This window comes from Scyliorhinus canicula, chromosome 19 (genome assembly GCF_902713615.1).
Source record: "Scyliorhinus canicula chromosome 19, sScyCan1.1, whole genome shotgun sequence".
In the NCBI taxonomy this organism is placed as follows: domain Eukaryota; kingdom Metazoa; phylum Chordata; class Chondrichthyes; order Carcharhiniformes; family Scyliorhinidae; genus Scyliorhinus; species Scyliorhinus canicula.
In genome coordinates, this window is record NC_052164.1 from 46,631,564 (window position 1) to 46,646,289 (window position 14,726).

A 14,726-nucleotide genomic window follows, 5' to 3' on the forward strand; every position below is an offset into this window, starting at 1 on the left:
TGGTCGCTGAAAATTTATGAATGAAGTTGAAAGTTGAGGGAGGCGTTGGAGTCATTGGCCTAGATTTGTAATTCCCTTGTTTCTGCTTCCTAGGGAATCGGAGGATCACGAGTATCATTGGTTCTGGCTTGGGTTGAATAGACGGAACCCAGGGACTGAGCAGAGCTGGACATGGAGTGATGGAATAGGAGTGAGTATCTGAATGACCGAGTCACAGGCCATCTTTGCTTGAGTGGGAGGAACGCGACAAGTTCGGACGCACTGCAGCGAGTCACGGGGCGTTCCTTCCAATAGCATTCCACGTGTTTCAAACGTTTACCTTCCCCCAAAACATCAACGGTGTGACAGCTTGTTCTACTGTGGATTTACCTCTACTTACACACCAACAGCTGAAAAACTGCTACAATGGTGGGTGAATGAGAGGATGGAAAGGAGACCTGGATCTGTATGTGAGAGGGTGGAGAGAGGAGCAGGAACTGTAGGTGAGAGAGTGGAAAGGAGACCAGGTACTGCGGGTGAGAGGGTGGAAAGGAGACCAGGAACTGCGGGTGAGAGGGTGGAAAGGAGACCAGGTACTGCGGGTGAGAGGATGGAGAGAGGAGCAGGAACTGTAGGTGAGAGGGTGGAAAGGAGACCAGGAACTGTGAGTGAGAGGGTGCAGAGGAGGTCAGGAACTGTGGGTGAGAGGGTGCAGGGGAGGTCAGGAACTGTGGGTGAGAGGGTGGAAAGGAGACCAGGAACTGTGGGTGAGAGGGTGAAGAGGAGGTCAGGAACTGTGGGTGAGAGGGTGCAGAGAAGGTCATGAACTGTGGTGAGACGGTGCAGAGAAGGTCAGGAACTGTGGGTGCGAGGGTGCAGAGGAGGTCAGGAAATGTGGGTGAGAGGGTGCAGTAAAGGTCAGGATCTGTGGGTGAGAGGGGCATAATTTCACAATATGAATTTTTCCATGCCGACAGATCTTTGATGGTAGCAAGATAAGTTGAGAAAGCTTTGTAAATAGGTGCATGGAGTACAAAAGCAAGGAGGTTATGTAAAATCTTTGTAAATCACTGGTTATGCCTCAACTGAGAATTATGTTCAATTCCCAACACTACACTTCAGGGAGGAAGGATGTTGAGGCCTTGGAGAAGATGCTGGATAGGCTCACTAGAGTTAGTGCCAGGGATTGAGGGTGAGTTTAGTGAAAAGATAAAAGATGCTAAGGTGGCTCCACTTGGGACAGAAGGTTGAGAGGAGATTTGATTGAGATGTTCAAAACCATGGACAGAATTTTAGGGCCTTGCCATACTGGTTCCCCCCTCCCCCATATCCTGCCAGGCGGGAGAGGCCTTAGGATCCTGACCCATAGTTTTGACCCAGTAAATAAGGAGAAGCTCCCTCCGCCGCAGGTGGTCGGGGTCTGTGCATTGGGAAACCCATTGACAATGACGGGAATAGAAGATCCCGCCCAATGGCAAGCCTGTCTCATGCGCCACGAAACACACCATGGTGGGCACAGAAAATCTTGCCGTGTTTCTTTTGGTATAAGGCTCAGTCGTCAGAGGACACAGACTGAAAGTGATTGGCAAAAGAACCAGAGAGACAATATTTTTACACACCGAGTGTCTGTGATGTGGAATGTGCTGTCTGAAGCCAAATGGGAGCAAATTCAATAATAATATTCATAGAGAATTGCATAAATAATTGAATGGAAAACATTTAGAGCAAAGAGGAAAGGGAATGGATAAGGGACTAATTGGATAGTTTTATTAAAGGGGTGGACAGTGGGACAAATTGGATAGTTCTATTAAAGGAAAGGGCAGTGGGACTAATTGGGAAGCTCTATTAAAGGGAAGGGGACTGGGACTAATTGAATAGTTCTATTAAAGGGAAGGGCATTGGTGCGAATTGGCTAGTTCTATTAAAGGGATGGGCTGTGGGACTGATTGGAGAGTTCTATTAAAGGGAAGGGCAGTGGGACTAAATTGATAGTTCTGTTAAAGGGATGGGGAGTGGGACTAATTGAATAGTTCTATTAAAGGGAAGGGCAGTGGTGCGAATTGAATAGTTCTATTAAAGGGAAGGGCATTGGGACTAATTGGATAGTTCTGTTAAAGGGATGGGGACTGGGACTAATTGAATAGTTCTGTTAAAGGGAAGGGCAATGGGACAAATTGGGTAGTTTTGTTGAAGGGAAGGTGAGTGGGATGAATTGGGTCGTTCTATTAAAGGGAAGGTCGGTGTGACTAATTGGATAGTTTTGTTAAAGGGAAGGGGAGTGGGACAAATTGGATAATTTTATTAAAGGAAAGGGCGATGGGACAAATTGGATAGTTCCATTAAAGGGAAGGGCTGTGGGACTGATTGGATAGTTCTATTAAAGGGATGGGCTGTGGGACTGATTGGGTAGTTCTATTAAAGGGATGGGCTGTGGGACTGATTGGGTAGTTCTATTAAAGGGATGGGCTGTGGGACTGATTGGAGAGTTCTATTAAAGGGAAGGGCAGTGGGACTGATTGGGTAGTTCTATTAAAGGGAAGGGCAGTGGGACTGATTGGATAGTTCTATTAAAGGGATGGGCTGTGGGACTGATTGGAGAGTTCTATTAAAAGGAAGTGCTGTGGGACTAAATGAATAGTTCTATTGAAGAGTCAGCACATACACAATGAACCAATTTACCACGTTCTGAGCTGTATTTTTGTGGGACAAGATGGCCGAGTGGTTAAGGCGATGGACTACTAATCCATTGTGCACTGCACGCGCGTATTCAAATCCCATCCTCGTCAATTGGAGCAGCACGGTATCATAGTGGTTAGCACTATGGCTTCACAGCGGCAGGGTCCCAGGTTTGATTCTCGCTTGGGTCGCTGTCTGTGTGGAGTCTGCAAATTCTCCCCGTGTCTGCGTGTGTTTACCCCGGGTGCTCCTGTTTCCTCCCACAGTCCAAAGATGTGGAGGTTAGGTGGATTGGCCATGCCAAATTGCCCTTGGGTTAGATGGGGTTGCAGGGTTAACGGGGATAGGGTGGAGGTGTGAGGTTAAGTATGGTGCTCTTTCCAAGAGCCAGTGCAGACTAGATGGGCCGAATGGCCTCCTTCTGCACTGTAAATTCTCCGATTCCATGTATTTATGAGTCTATCATAAACACTTAAACAGAATGTGAATGCATGTCCGTGTATGCACATGCATACGTGTGTGTGTCCCCTTTTGCATCCCTCCCTAACAACACTGTGGGTGTACCCATGCCTCATGAACTGCAGCGGTATAAGAAGGCAGCTTGCTACCACCTTCTCAAGGGTAATTGGGGATGGGCGATAAATGCTGACCGAGCCAATAACGCCCATGTCCCGTAAATGAATACTAAAAATACTTATTGATACCAACCAGAAATGACCCAATTAAGAATGATACGGCTGCTTCTCCTGTGGGTTAAAGATGGAGTTCCCTGCCATTGTAGTAAAGGGTATATAGTTCCAAAAGGACAAAATCCCATTGCATCTTTCTTACACATCCCCCACTTCCAATTGCTGGTGGCTGTGCCTTCAGCTGTCTAAACTCCAAGCTCAGGAATTCCCTCTCTAACCTCCTCTGCTTCACTCTATCCCCTCCTTCAACACACTTGTAAAAAAATACCTTGTTGACTAAGCTGTCCTAAGAAATCTGTATGTGGATCAGTGTCAAATTTTGTCTGATAACATCCTGTGATGTACCTGGTGGTGTTTTAAGTCACATGTTGTATTCTCACGCAGTATACCTACAACAACTTTGGTCGGGATGTTTATGAAGATGATGACATCCGGCGCTGTGCGGTCACAGACATTGCCTCCTCACTGTGGCGAGCAGTACGCTGTGAGAATCAACTGGACTGGATCTGTAAGATCCGCAAAGGTAGGAATGATGGTGAGGGAGGGGCGGAGGGAACAATGCAGAGTAATCCGTTTAGAGAAATGAAGCCCAAGAACCGGTGCCAAGATTCAGAACCCATATCTCTATAGAATCCCTAACGTGCGGAAGGAGGCCATTCGGCCCATTGAGTCTACCGACCCTCTGAAAGAGCACTCTGCCTAGGCCTACTCGTCCACCCTATCCCTGTAACCCCATGCATTGATCATGGCCAATCCACTCAACCTGCACATCTTTGGACAGTGGGAAGAAACCGGAGCACCTGGAGGAAGCCCAAGCAGACACGGGGAGAAGGTGCAAATTCCACAATGACAGTCACTGAAAGCTGGAATCGAACCTGGGTTGCTAGCGCTATGAAGCAGCAGTGCTGACCACCACGCCACCATAGCAGGTGATGGGTTATTGAGTTCCCACCTATCCAAGAAAATAACAATGGAAGAATCTCACTTTCCTCCTTTTGACTACCAGCCCAACAGACTTCAGAACATTTACAGAGGCCATTAGTTTAGCTGTTGCTGCTGTTTTGAGGGGGAAGACTGGAACTAGCGGACTTGAATTTGCAACTGTGGGAACCATTGCATTAGACACATATTCAATGTAGAATCATTGAATGTTGCCACACAGAAACATGTTATTCAGACGAGCAAACTTAAACAGGTCTAATCTGTCTTGCTAACGCACTGGCCAATATTTTTCAGCAGTTCCAACCAACTGGATCTTCCAGTTATCCCCTTAGAGGACCCTCCCCCCACCCCCCGCTGTGTTTTCCCTGGTGGTGGATGGTGTGGGGCACGCAGAAGCCCGTAGATATTGGCAGGACTGGAAGATCCCACCGGCGGCTAATGGCGCCAGCCTCTGCTGCCGGAAGATCATTTTCGTCACTTCCATTTGTCACCTCTCCTTTAATTCATTTTCTAATTAACCTCAGTTTGATCCCTCTCGTCGCCGTTTCACTGACCAATAGAAATAACCTGGCACTATTTACCTTACCTTAACCCTTCATAATTGTGAAGATTTCTATCTCCTTCTTCCAGGATTCCCGAATGCCTTGACTTCCCAAATAAGTTTGTTTCATCTCTTAAACAGCACTCTTAATTCTGCTTCTGTGACCTTGTGAGAGGGCGGGTTCCACATTCTCACAAACCTCCTGGGTGTGAAGTAATTCACTTGGATATGTTGGATATGTTTGAATCTTAGAGTCATGCCTCCTTGCTCCGAACAACCCCTCCACCCCCCCCCCCCCCCCCCCCCCCCAATCAATTGTTAGCATGTGTAGATATTCTGAGGATTTGTTGCAAGATGTTGTGGCTTATTGACACCCGACCCCTGCAGGGAAATGAGAATTGAGATGCTGGGTCACTCCAATTGTCTTGTAATGTTTTATAATCAGTAGGGAGGCCCCTGCTGGAAGCAGTTGGTATTGAAGTAAGTGATCTTTTTCAATGATCTGATTGAAAGTGGATGCGGCTTTACTCAGGACACTGCCAATAGCTTCACAGCACTGAGCTCACTGTAAATGGAGGCAGCTGATGCTGTGAGAGGGAAAAATTGATCATTGCAGATACTCATGATAGTGGAGAGTGGTACAGATTCAGTACAGTGACATAGATCAGTATGTTACATCGTACTCAGTATTATACCAACTCTCAGGAATAACGTGAAAGATTAATTGAAAGGAGCGTGTTAATTACATATCAGTGAGGGTTATGCACGGGGGTTATATTAGTGTGGATTAAAGATGGCTGCCATAAAAGTGTGGCTTAAAATAAGATGCACTGCAGTAACTCACCAAGGTTCCTTAGACAGCACCTTCCAAACCCACGACCACTACCATCTAGAAGGACAAGAGCAGCAGATACCTGAAAACCCCACCACCTGGAGGTTTGCCTCCGAGTCACTCACCACCCTGACTTGGAAATATATCACCGTTCATTCACTGTACACCTGAAGGACTGCAGCGGTTCAAGAAGGCAACTCACCACCCCCTTCTGAAGGGCAACTAGGGATGGGCAATAAATGCTGGCCTAACCAGCAACACCCATTTTTTAAAAAATACAGTTCATCAAATCCCAGCTCTCCCCTTTGAGCCAGGAGATGGTTCGAACCCCATTCTTGGTTCAGCTCGCAGACGAGGCGGACACTGCTGTGCCAACGGAGTGCGACAATATGGCACAGTCATTGAACTTTGGCCCATCCACTGCTTCACGTCTCGTAAACAATTCCGTGGTAGCTAGTGGGAGAAGAACTGGAGGCTTGCTCGGTGTCCTGGCCAACATTTCACTTTCAATTAACACACCCCAGAAATCAATTATCTGCTTGTTACTTTGTTGATTTTGCACCTTGCTGCAACAGAGCCGGAGCAGAGCTAAACAAGGTGAACTGCACTCCCAAGCCAAATGCATTTGCTGTAAATCATCCAGAATTATGAAGAGAAGAAATACTTTCATTTGTATAGCCAATGAAATACTTTTGAGGACTAACCACTGTTGTAACGTATTGCTATGGACACTGCAGCCGTCGTGAAACATCACACTAAACTTGCCCAAAACCGGACACATATTTTTTTCCCCGGTTAAGTCGTGCCCTAGAGCTCTGAAAGTTACTTCAGAAACGATAAAATGAAAACACACAAAACGATTAGTTAGAAATGAAAATAAAATTATCCTTATAAACATACGTCAAGTTTAGTCTATATTGGGTGCAGGCCTGATAAGTTTCAATGCCGAGATGTTGCTTTGTCCGAAGTGAAGGTGTGGAGGTTGTTATTGTGTCAGCAGTTGCGAAGGCTTCTACTGTCAAATTGCCAAAGATTGCATTAACAGGTTGAATCAGCGTTTACAGAGAGCTGGGAAAGTTCCTTTCTTCTGGCTCTGCAGGCATGGCACATTCAAACTGCCTAAACTGCCTGTTTCTGGATATCTCTTCCTGGGGTGAAACTTCTTCAAGGTTGTTCAAGGTGGAGCTGAAACTAGGGCTTGAATTTTCCTGCTATGAGACTTCTGGTTGCGGCCATGAGCTGAGGGGTCGCACAAAAGGTGGCCCTCGTCTAAGAACTTTAGTTAAGACCCTTTAATTCCAACAAACGGGCACCAAAGGACATAAAATCCCCCAAACCAACCACCCTCCCCAGCAACCACAGTGCCAACCAATATGCAGAGGAACCAGCAACCCAGCCGGAAAAGCTGAAAACTTCAGCCTTGAAGCAGGGAAGCCCGCATGGCGACATGGAGCCAGTGACGGCCGACCCTACGGAATTCCCAGCGCAGTCTCAGGCACTGATGGAAAAAATGCTGAGTTTCATTACCTCCGAGTACCAGAAACACAGGGAGGCAACGGAAGAGGACCTCATGGCAGTGGAAGCCGTGACGACCCCCATGGAGGAGGCTATGGGTAAAATGGAGCGGAGGCTCAAGGCCCAAGAGGTAACAACGTGAGACCTTGAGAAAGTTGCCACCGATCAGGGTGATTGGATTGCGGCACTCAAAGCCGAGGTGACGAGGCTGGTCAGGACGCAGAAATGGCTGAGGGAGAAAGTCAACAACCAGGAAAACAGATCACGTTGGCAAAACCTGCAGATGGAGGAGCTACCAGAGGGCACGGAGGGGAGGAACCCATGGAGTATGAAGCAGCGATGCTTGGGAAGCTGGTTGGCGAGGAGAGCTTTGCCAAGCCTTCGGAGGTAGACCGCACCCATAGGTCGCTCTGGCAGCGGCACAAGGCTTTGTATCTACCGCGGGCAATGATTATGAAGCTCCACAGATACCACGATAAGGAGCAGATCCTGAGGTGGGCAAAAAGCGGGAAAGCGTGCAAGTGGGAAGGACAGTCTATTTGGTTGCATGTGAAGACGGTGAAAAGAGGAAGTAGACAGCGACTGAGAGCAAGGGTAGGCCGGGACGAACAGGACCAGGCCCGCAGGGTGAGTATGGCTGACCACAAAGGGGGGGGGGGGGGGGGGGGGGGGGGGGGGGGGGGGGGGGGGCACAACCCAGGGCACAACCCACCCATTAGGATAGCTATATGGAACATGAGAAGACTTAACAGGCCAGTGAAAAGATCCAGAGTTCTTGCCCATCTCAAAAGCCTGACAAGAGAGAGAGGCCTGTTCGGGAGAGGTAAGGAAGGGTTGGGTGGGACAAATGTTTCATGCATTCTTCGAATACAGTTAACTACATGGGTGAAACCTCTGTACAATGCTTCCATGGCGAGCGTGCGGACAAATGCCAGCAACTCCAAGTACTTTAAAGCGTGCAGGAAAACGAGGCAGGGGTGCCCGTTTTCTCCGCTCCTGTTCGCTCTGGCAATTGTGCCACTGGCAATTGCCCTTCGAATAGCAGAGTGATGGACTAGCATCCAGAGAGGGGGCAGAGATCACAGGGTTTCACTTATGCAGATGACCTGCTCCTCTATCTGTAGAACATCCTGGCCAGCATGTGAAAGATAACGGAACTCCTTTGGTGCCTTCTCCAGTTACAAACTCAACCTGGGGAAGAGCGGAATCTTCCCGGTGAACCCCTCAGGGGGAGGAGTGAAGTTGGAGGAACTACCGCTTAAGATGACCCAAACCAAATTTGGGTACCTGGGGCTACAGGTAGCTCACAACTGGACGAGGCTCCACAAGTGGAACTTCTCTGGCCTGCTGGAGGAGGTGAAGAGGAACCTACAAAGATGGGACTTGCCCAGGTTCCTCTTCATATTCAGTTCACTCGTGATCTGTATTCCCCAATCCTCTTTCACCAGGGTTGACAAGCTAATCATGGGCTTTGTCTGGGGGGTGGGGGTGGGTGAGGTGGGGGGGAGTTCCTAAGGTACAAAAAGCCATCCTGTAGAGAAGACGACATGTGGGCGGCCTGGCCCTTCCAATCCTCCTATTCGACCATTCGGTGGCAAAGACAGAGAGGGTGAAGGGGTGTCTGAAGAAGCCGGAGGCGGACTGGGTCCAAATGGAGGGGGCCTCCTGCACGGGGATGTGTCTCTGGGCACTGGCCACCACCTCACTCCCGGCTCCCCCGCACGCATACTGGTGGTAGTGTTATGGGCCAGGGTTTAGAGAACCCTAAACTGTATCATGGAGTGCACCTGACCCACAACTTTTAATAGATTATGACTTCCGGTGGCGGCTATGAGGGAGTAAGTCACACACTTGATGGCTTCCGCTCTGGTTGGACTTTTGGACCTTTTCCCCTGACTTTTTTGTGCTTTTAAGCGCTGGATTGGAAAGTAATAGCACTCAGGCACTGAATCCATACAGAGGTGCATGGAACTAAGAAGTAAGAAGGAACGCAAACAGCTGAAGAAGTGGGCAGGCTGTGAGTGAAACCAATGTGGCCGATGTCCAGACCCGGGCACCGCCAGCTGAGCCGACAATGGAGCACCTGTTGCAGATTATGCAGGAGAACTTCCTGGCACTGAAAAGTGATCATTTGGAACCGCTCCAGAAATCGTTTGACCGAATGAAGGAAAGGCTGGATGCCCAGGCTGAGAAGATCCAGGAGCTGGAGAAGACGGTGGAGGAGCAGGCGGACTTTCAAACGGTGGCGGGCATGGAGATTCGAAGGTTGAGAAACCAACAAAAGATGCTCCTGGAAAAGCTGGAGGACCTGGAGAACAGGTCTCGCCGGCAGAATTGAAGAATCGTTGGCCTCCCGGAGGGGGCTGAGGGGCTGGATGCTGCCATGTATGTGGCAGATATGTTCCAGAAGCTGCTGGGGAACGAGGTGTTCCCTCGCTCGCCGGAGGTGGACAGGTCACATAGAGTGCAGGTGAGGTAGCCACGGCAAGGGGGTCCCTCACGAGTGATGGTGGTCCGGTTCCACAGGTTCCTGGATAAAGGAGCGGGTTCTTCAATGGGCCAAGAGCACGCGGAGCTGCAACTGGAACAATAGCACCTTGCACTTTTACCAAGACCTGAGCGCAGAGGTGGCCAGAAGGAGAGCAGGCTACAGGCAAGTTAAACAGATTTTATATAAGAAGCAGGTGAAATTTGGGCTGCTCTATGACTGTGGGTTATGCAAGAGGGCCAGCACCATTATTTCGAGGAACCCGAGGAGGCGATGGACTTTGCAAAGAGGGAAGGGCTGGTCCCGAGCTGAGGACTCTTGGACTCGTGTTGGAACTTTTAATTCTTTCTCTTTTGTTTCTGAGAGATGCCTGCATGTTTTCTCATACTTTGTATCTTGGTTTTTATGTGTTTTTTGTCTTTTTTCTCTTCATGTCTCTTTTTTGCTTTTGTGTTTGAGTTTTGTTCGAAAAAGAGAATAGTTGGAATGGTTCAGATATGGGGGGTGTTTTTTCGGGTAATTTTTGCGATCTCTTTCTGCGTTCAGAGAGGAATGGTTGACAGTGCCTGCTGTTTTGTTTTGTGTGACTTAAATTGCACTATTGTTGGGGCAGTCTCTGTCCTGTTTAGAGTATTTGTTCAAGGAAAGCTGATTTGGGGAAGTAGTGTGGATGGGCTGGTGGGAGGGGAGCCAGGGAACAATAGGTGAGAGACTCGCTGGCGCCAGAGTTGGGAGTCACCAAGCTAGCTAGGTGGGCTAGTCAACGGAAGCCAGGTGGGGGGGGGTGTTCATTAAGCTAGTTTATGTCAGGGGTTAGGTTATGGGGTGGTGTTGCTGCAGGGGGAGGGAGGGACTAGGTATGCTGACGATGTTGGAAATTGGACATGGTAACAGTGAGGAGGTCAGAGGTGGAGGTGGCCAGGAGGCGGGCCAGAGTAATGACTTGAGGGTTGGCCAAAGAAAGGAGATGGCTGATTGGCAGGGAGGGGGGAGGTGCCCCCCGACCAGGCTGATCACCTGGAATGTTACAGGGCTAAACGGGCCAGTCAAGAGGGCGCGTGTGTTTGCGCATCTATGGGTTTTGAAGGCTGGCGTAGTCATGTTACAGGAGACTCATCTGAAAGTGGCTGACCAGGTCAGATTAAGGAAGGGATTGATTAGTCAGGTCTTCCATTCGGGGATCGACACTAAGACCAGGGGGGGTTGCGATCTTGATCAACAAGCGGGTCCAATTTGAGGTCGAGGGTACAGTTGCAGACAGGGGTGGCAGATTTGTTATGGTTAGGGGTAAGCTCGAGGGGGTGAGAGTGTCAACGTATATGCCTCTAATTGGGATGACGTAGATTTTATTAAGAGGTTGCTGGGGAAGATCCCTGACTTGGACTCATGCAAACTGATCATGGGTGGGGGGGGGGACTTTAACACAGTTCTTGATCCTGGCCTGGACCGGTCGTGTTCAAAAACGGGTAGGTTGCCAGTGATGGCAAAGGAACTGAGTGGGTTCATGGAGCAAACGGGAGGAGCTGACCCATGGAGAATTAGCCGGCCGTCGGCGAAGGAGTTTTCGTTCTATTCTCACGTCCACAAGGTGTATCCCCAAATCGATTTCTTTATCATGAGCAGGGACTTGCTGACAGGGGTGACGGGTGCAGAATATTCGGCAATTACCATCTCGGACCATGCTCCGCACTGGGTTGATCTGCAGATTTGCAAAGATAGCTTTCAGCGCCCACAATGGAGGCTGGAAGTTGGGTTGCTGGTGGACGAGGTGGTGTGTGAGAGGCTGGGAAATACATGCAGAATTACCTGCAGGTAAATGATACTGGAGAAGTCTCGGCAGCGGTGCTGTAGGAGGCGCTGAAGGCAGTGGTGAGAGGGGAGCTGATTTCAATCCGAGCCCATAGGGACAGGGCAGACAGGGCAGAAACGAACCAACTGGTTAAGGAAATTTTACGGACGGACAGGAGCTATACGGAGCCCTCGAGGCCAGAGTTACTTGGGAAATGACAGAGGCTGCAGACCGAGTTTGTGGTGTTGTCTACAGGGAATGCCTTAGAGCAGCTTAGAAGGGCAAGGAGAGCAATATACAAGCATGGGGAGAAGGCCAACAGAATGCTTGCACAACAACCAAAAAAGAGATAAGCGGCTAGGGAATAGGAAAGGTAATCGATGGGGAGGGAAACCTGATGGGGGACCCGGTAGGACTGAACAAGGTGTTTCGGGACTTCTATAGCAAGCTGTGCACCTCAGAACCCCCACGGGACCGGAGGGGATGAGGCGCTTTTTGGACGGACTGACTTTCCCAAGAGTAGGTAGGGGGTTGGTAGACGGGCTGGAGGCCCCGATCAGGACCAAAGTAGTACTGGGGGGCCTGAAGGTCATGCAGTTGGGTAAAGCCCCGGGGCCGGACGGATACCAGGTGGTGTTTTATAAAAAGTTCTCCGAGATAGCGGGGCCGGTGCTGGTCAGGGTGTTCAACGAGGCAAGAGACAGAGGGGTCTTGCCCCCGACGATGTCACAGGCCACTATCTCAATTATACTGAAACGGGATAAAGACCCGGTGGCATGTGGGTCCTATAGGCCGATCTCTTTGATTAATGCAGACGCTAAGTTACTGGCCAAGACCTTGGCGTCTAGATTTGAGAACTGTGTACCGGATGTGATTGCGGAGGACCAAACCGGGTTCGTAAAGGACAGGTAACTGCTCAATGTGATCATGATGCCCCAGAGTGCAGGGAGGCAGAGGTAGTGGTAGCAATGGATGCCGAAAAGGCTTTTGAACGGATTGAGTGGGACTATTTATGGGAGGTGCTGGGACGTTTTGGGTTCATTGACTGAATTAGGCTGCTATATCAGGCCCTAGAGGCTAGTGTGAGGATGAAAAGGTCGACATCTGATTACTTCAGACTGCACCACGGAACTAGACGGAGATCGGAGATATCCCCTCTCCCCACTGCTGTTTGCGCTGGCTATAGTGCCGCTGGCAATTGCTCTGAGAGCTTCAAGGGACTGGAAAGGGCTGGTCCGGAGGGGAGTGGAACATAAAGTCTCATTATACGCGGATGACCTGCTGTTATACGTGTCAGACCCAGGGCAGCACGGTGGCACAGTGGTTAGCATTGCTGCCTACGGCGTTGAGGATCCGGGTTCGAATCCCAGCCCTGGGTCACTGTCCATGAGGAGTTTGCACATTCTCCCCGTGTCTGCGTGGGTTTCACCCCCACAACCCAAAAGATGTGTAGGATAGGTGGATTGGCCTTGCTAAATTGCCCCTTAATTGGAAAAAATAATTGGGTACTCTAAATTTATAATAAATAAATAAATAAAAAATACGTGTCAGACCCAATGGCGGGGATGGACGGAATCATGGAAACCCTGAGGGAATTTGGTCAGTTCAAAGGATGTAAATTGAACATGGCAAAGAGCGAGATGTGGGTAGTGCAAGCGAGAGGTCAGGAGAGTAGGCTGAGGGGGCTGCCGTTCAGGCTGGTAGGGGAAAGCTTCAGATATGTAGGGATACAAGTAGCGCGACACTGGGGTAAGTTGCATAAGCTAAACTTGTCCCGGTTGGTGGAGCAAGTGAGGGACGGGTTCCGGAGATGGGATGCGCTCCCGCTGTACGCAGATTGGTACCATCCTTCCCACGCCTCCCACCAAGGGGAATCCAGGACAGGGTAGTTTCCATGGAAACTAGTTGCCATGGGATCTCTCCTCAGACCGCCGATTGAGAATTTTACTTCTCGCTTCAGGAATTTGGCCAGGGTTGAGAGCCACTCTGAGGCTCTGGGTGATGCTGCCAACTTCCAGCCAAGCTGAGGTCTTCACAAGGCGATCAGAGAGGCGAAGGCCAGGGCGTCTGAACATTCCTCTGTGCAGAACTCTGGATGCTCTGACACTCTGAAGACTGCCACAAGTGGGCATGGCTCCATCGTAGTCCCCAAAACCCTAGGCATGGTCTCGAAGAAGGCTGTCCAGATCCACTGAGTCTGAGGTAGGATCAGAACATGTGGCTGGGCCCCCCGACACCATTTGTCCTCCACATCTGGGAAGAATTCACTCATCCTTTTCTTCGTTAAATGCAATCTGTGCACCACATTGAGCTGCAGCAGGCTTAGCCATGCACATGAGGAGGTGGAGTTGGTCTTGTGCAGCGCCTCGATCCAGAGTCCTCTCCCTATCTCCATGACCAGCTCCTCCCCCCACTTCCCTCACGTTTTTTCTAGTGGAGTTCTGACTTTTTGTATGAGTTGCCCGTATATGTCACCACATTTGTCTCCTCCTAGCCAGTCCAGCACTACCATCAAGTCCAAAAGTGTGCCCGGGTAGTTGGGGGAACGTATTTGTCTCTTTGCAGAGAAAATCCCGCAGCTGCAAGTACCAAAGCACGTTCCCTTTCGGGAGTTGGAACTTCTCCAACAGTTCCCCCAGAGTCGCTAATCTAGCGTCCACGTGCATGTCCTTCACCCTCAAGGCCCCTCTGTCCTCCTTCCATGTCCTAAATGTGGTGCCTATCCTAGTCAGTGTGAACGTGTGGCTATTGCAGATGGGGGCCACTATAGACATACCACTGAGTTTGAAGTGGCGCCTGAACTGGTTCCATGTCTCTAATGTGGCTACTACTGTCATGTGAGAGTACCTTTAAGAAACGGTGGTTTATAAAATAGATGTAGTGGATGTACCTTTAAGAAATGGGTGTTTATCAGTGATGTCAGAGTATGGGTGGAGCTGGGCTGTCTGTCTGCTTTTACTTTCACTTTAGGCTGTCTGCTACAGGGTGTGTTTAGTTTTGTTTTAGATTTGGAGAAGCTGCAGTCACAGCAAGATGTGTATGAATCTCTGCAAGCTAAAGAATGCTCATTTGGTGATTTCAAAGTGGTAACTGCTCGCAGTAGAGAAGTTAAACCTAATGTCTTTCTGTAAAAAGGGTAATTGTTTGTCTTATGGATACTGCAAGGAAAGATTAAGAGTTACTTAGAGAGTACTGTATTCTTTGGGGGACTTATTGGTGTTGATAGTGGTTAAGCTGTTTACTGTGGGTTTATTAAATGTTAACTGGTTTCATAA

At 49.4% G+C, this 14,726-nt stretch overlaps 1 protein-coding gene across 2 annotated transcripts in view; it reads left to right on the forward strand.

The window, feature by feature from the left end:
• mrc2 (mannose receptor, C type 2) overlaps positions 1-14,726 on the forward strand; it is a 293,165-nt gene that overhangs the window by 191,592 nt on the left and 86,847 nt on the right. For both annotated transcript variants that reach the window (XR_005458165.1, XM_038778997.1), the window contains exons 14-15: positions 94-190; positions 3,729-3,867. Coding sequence is in view for 1 of the 2 variants with exons in the window: in XM_038778997.1 (XP_038634925.1) it covers positions 94-190; positions 3,729-3,867 (236 nt within the window). In the remaining variant the exon portion in view is untranslated. The remainder of the gene's footprint in view (positions 1-93; positions 191-3,728; positions 3,868-14,726) is intronic.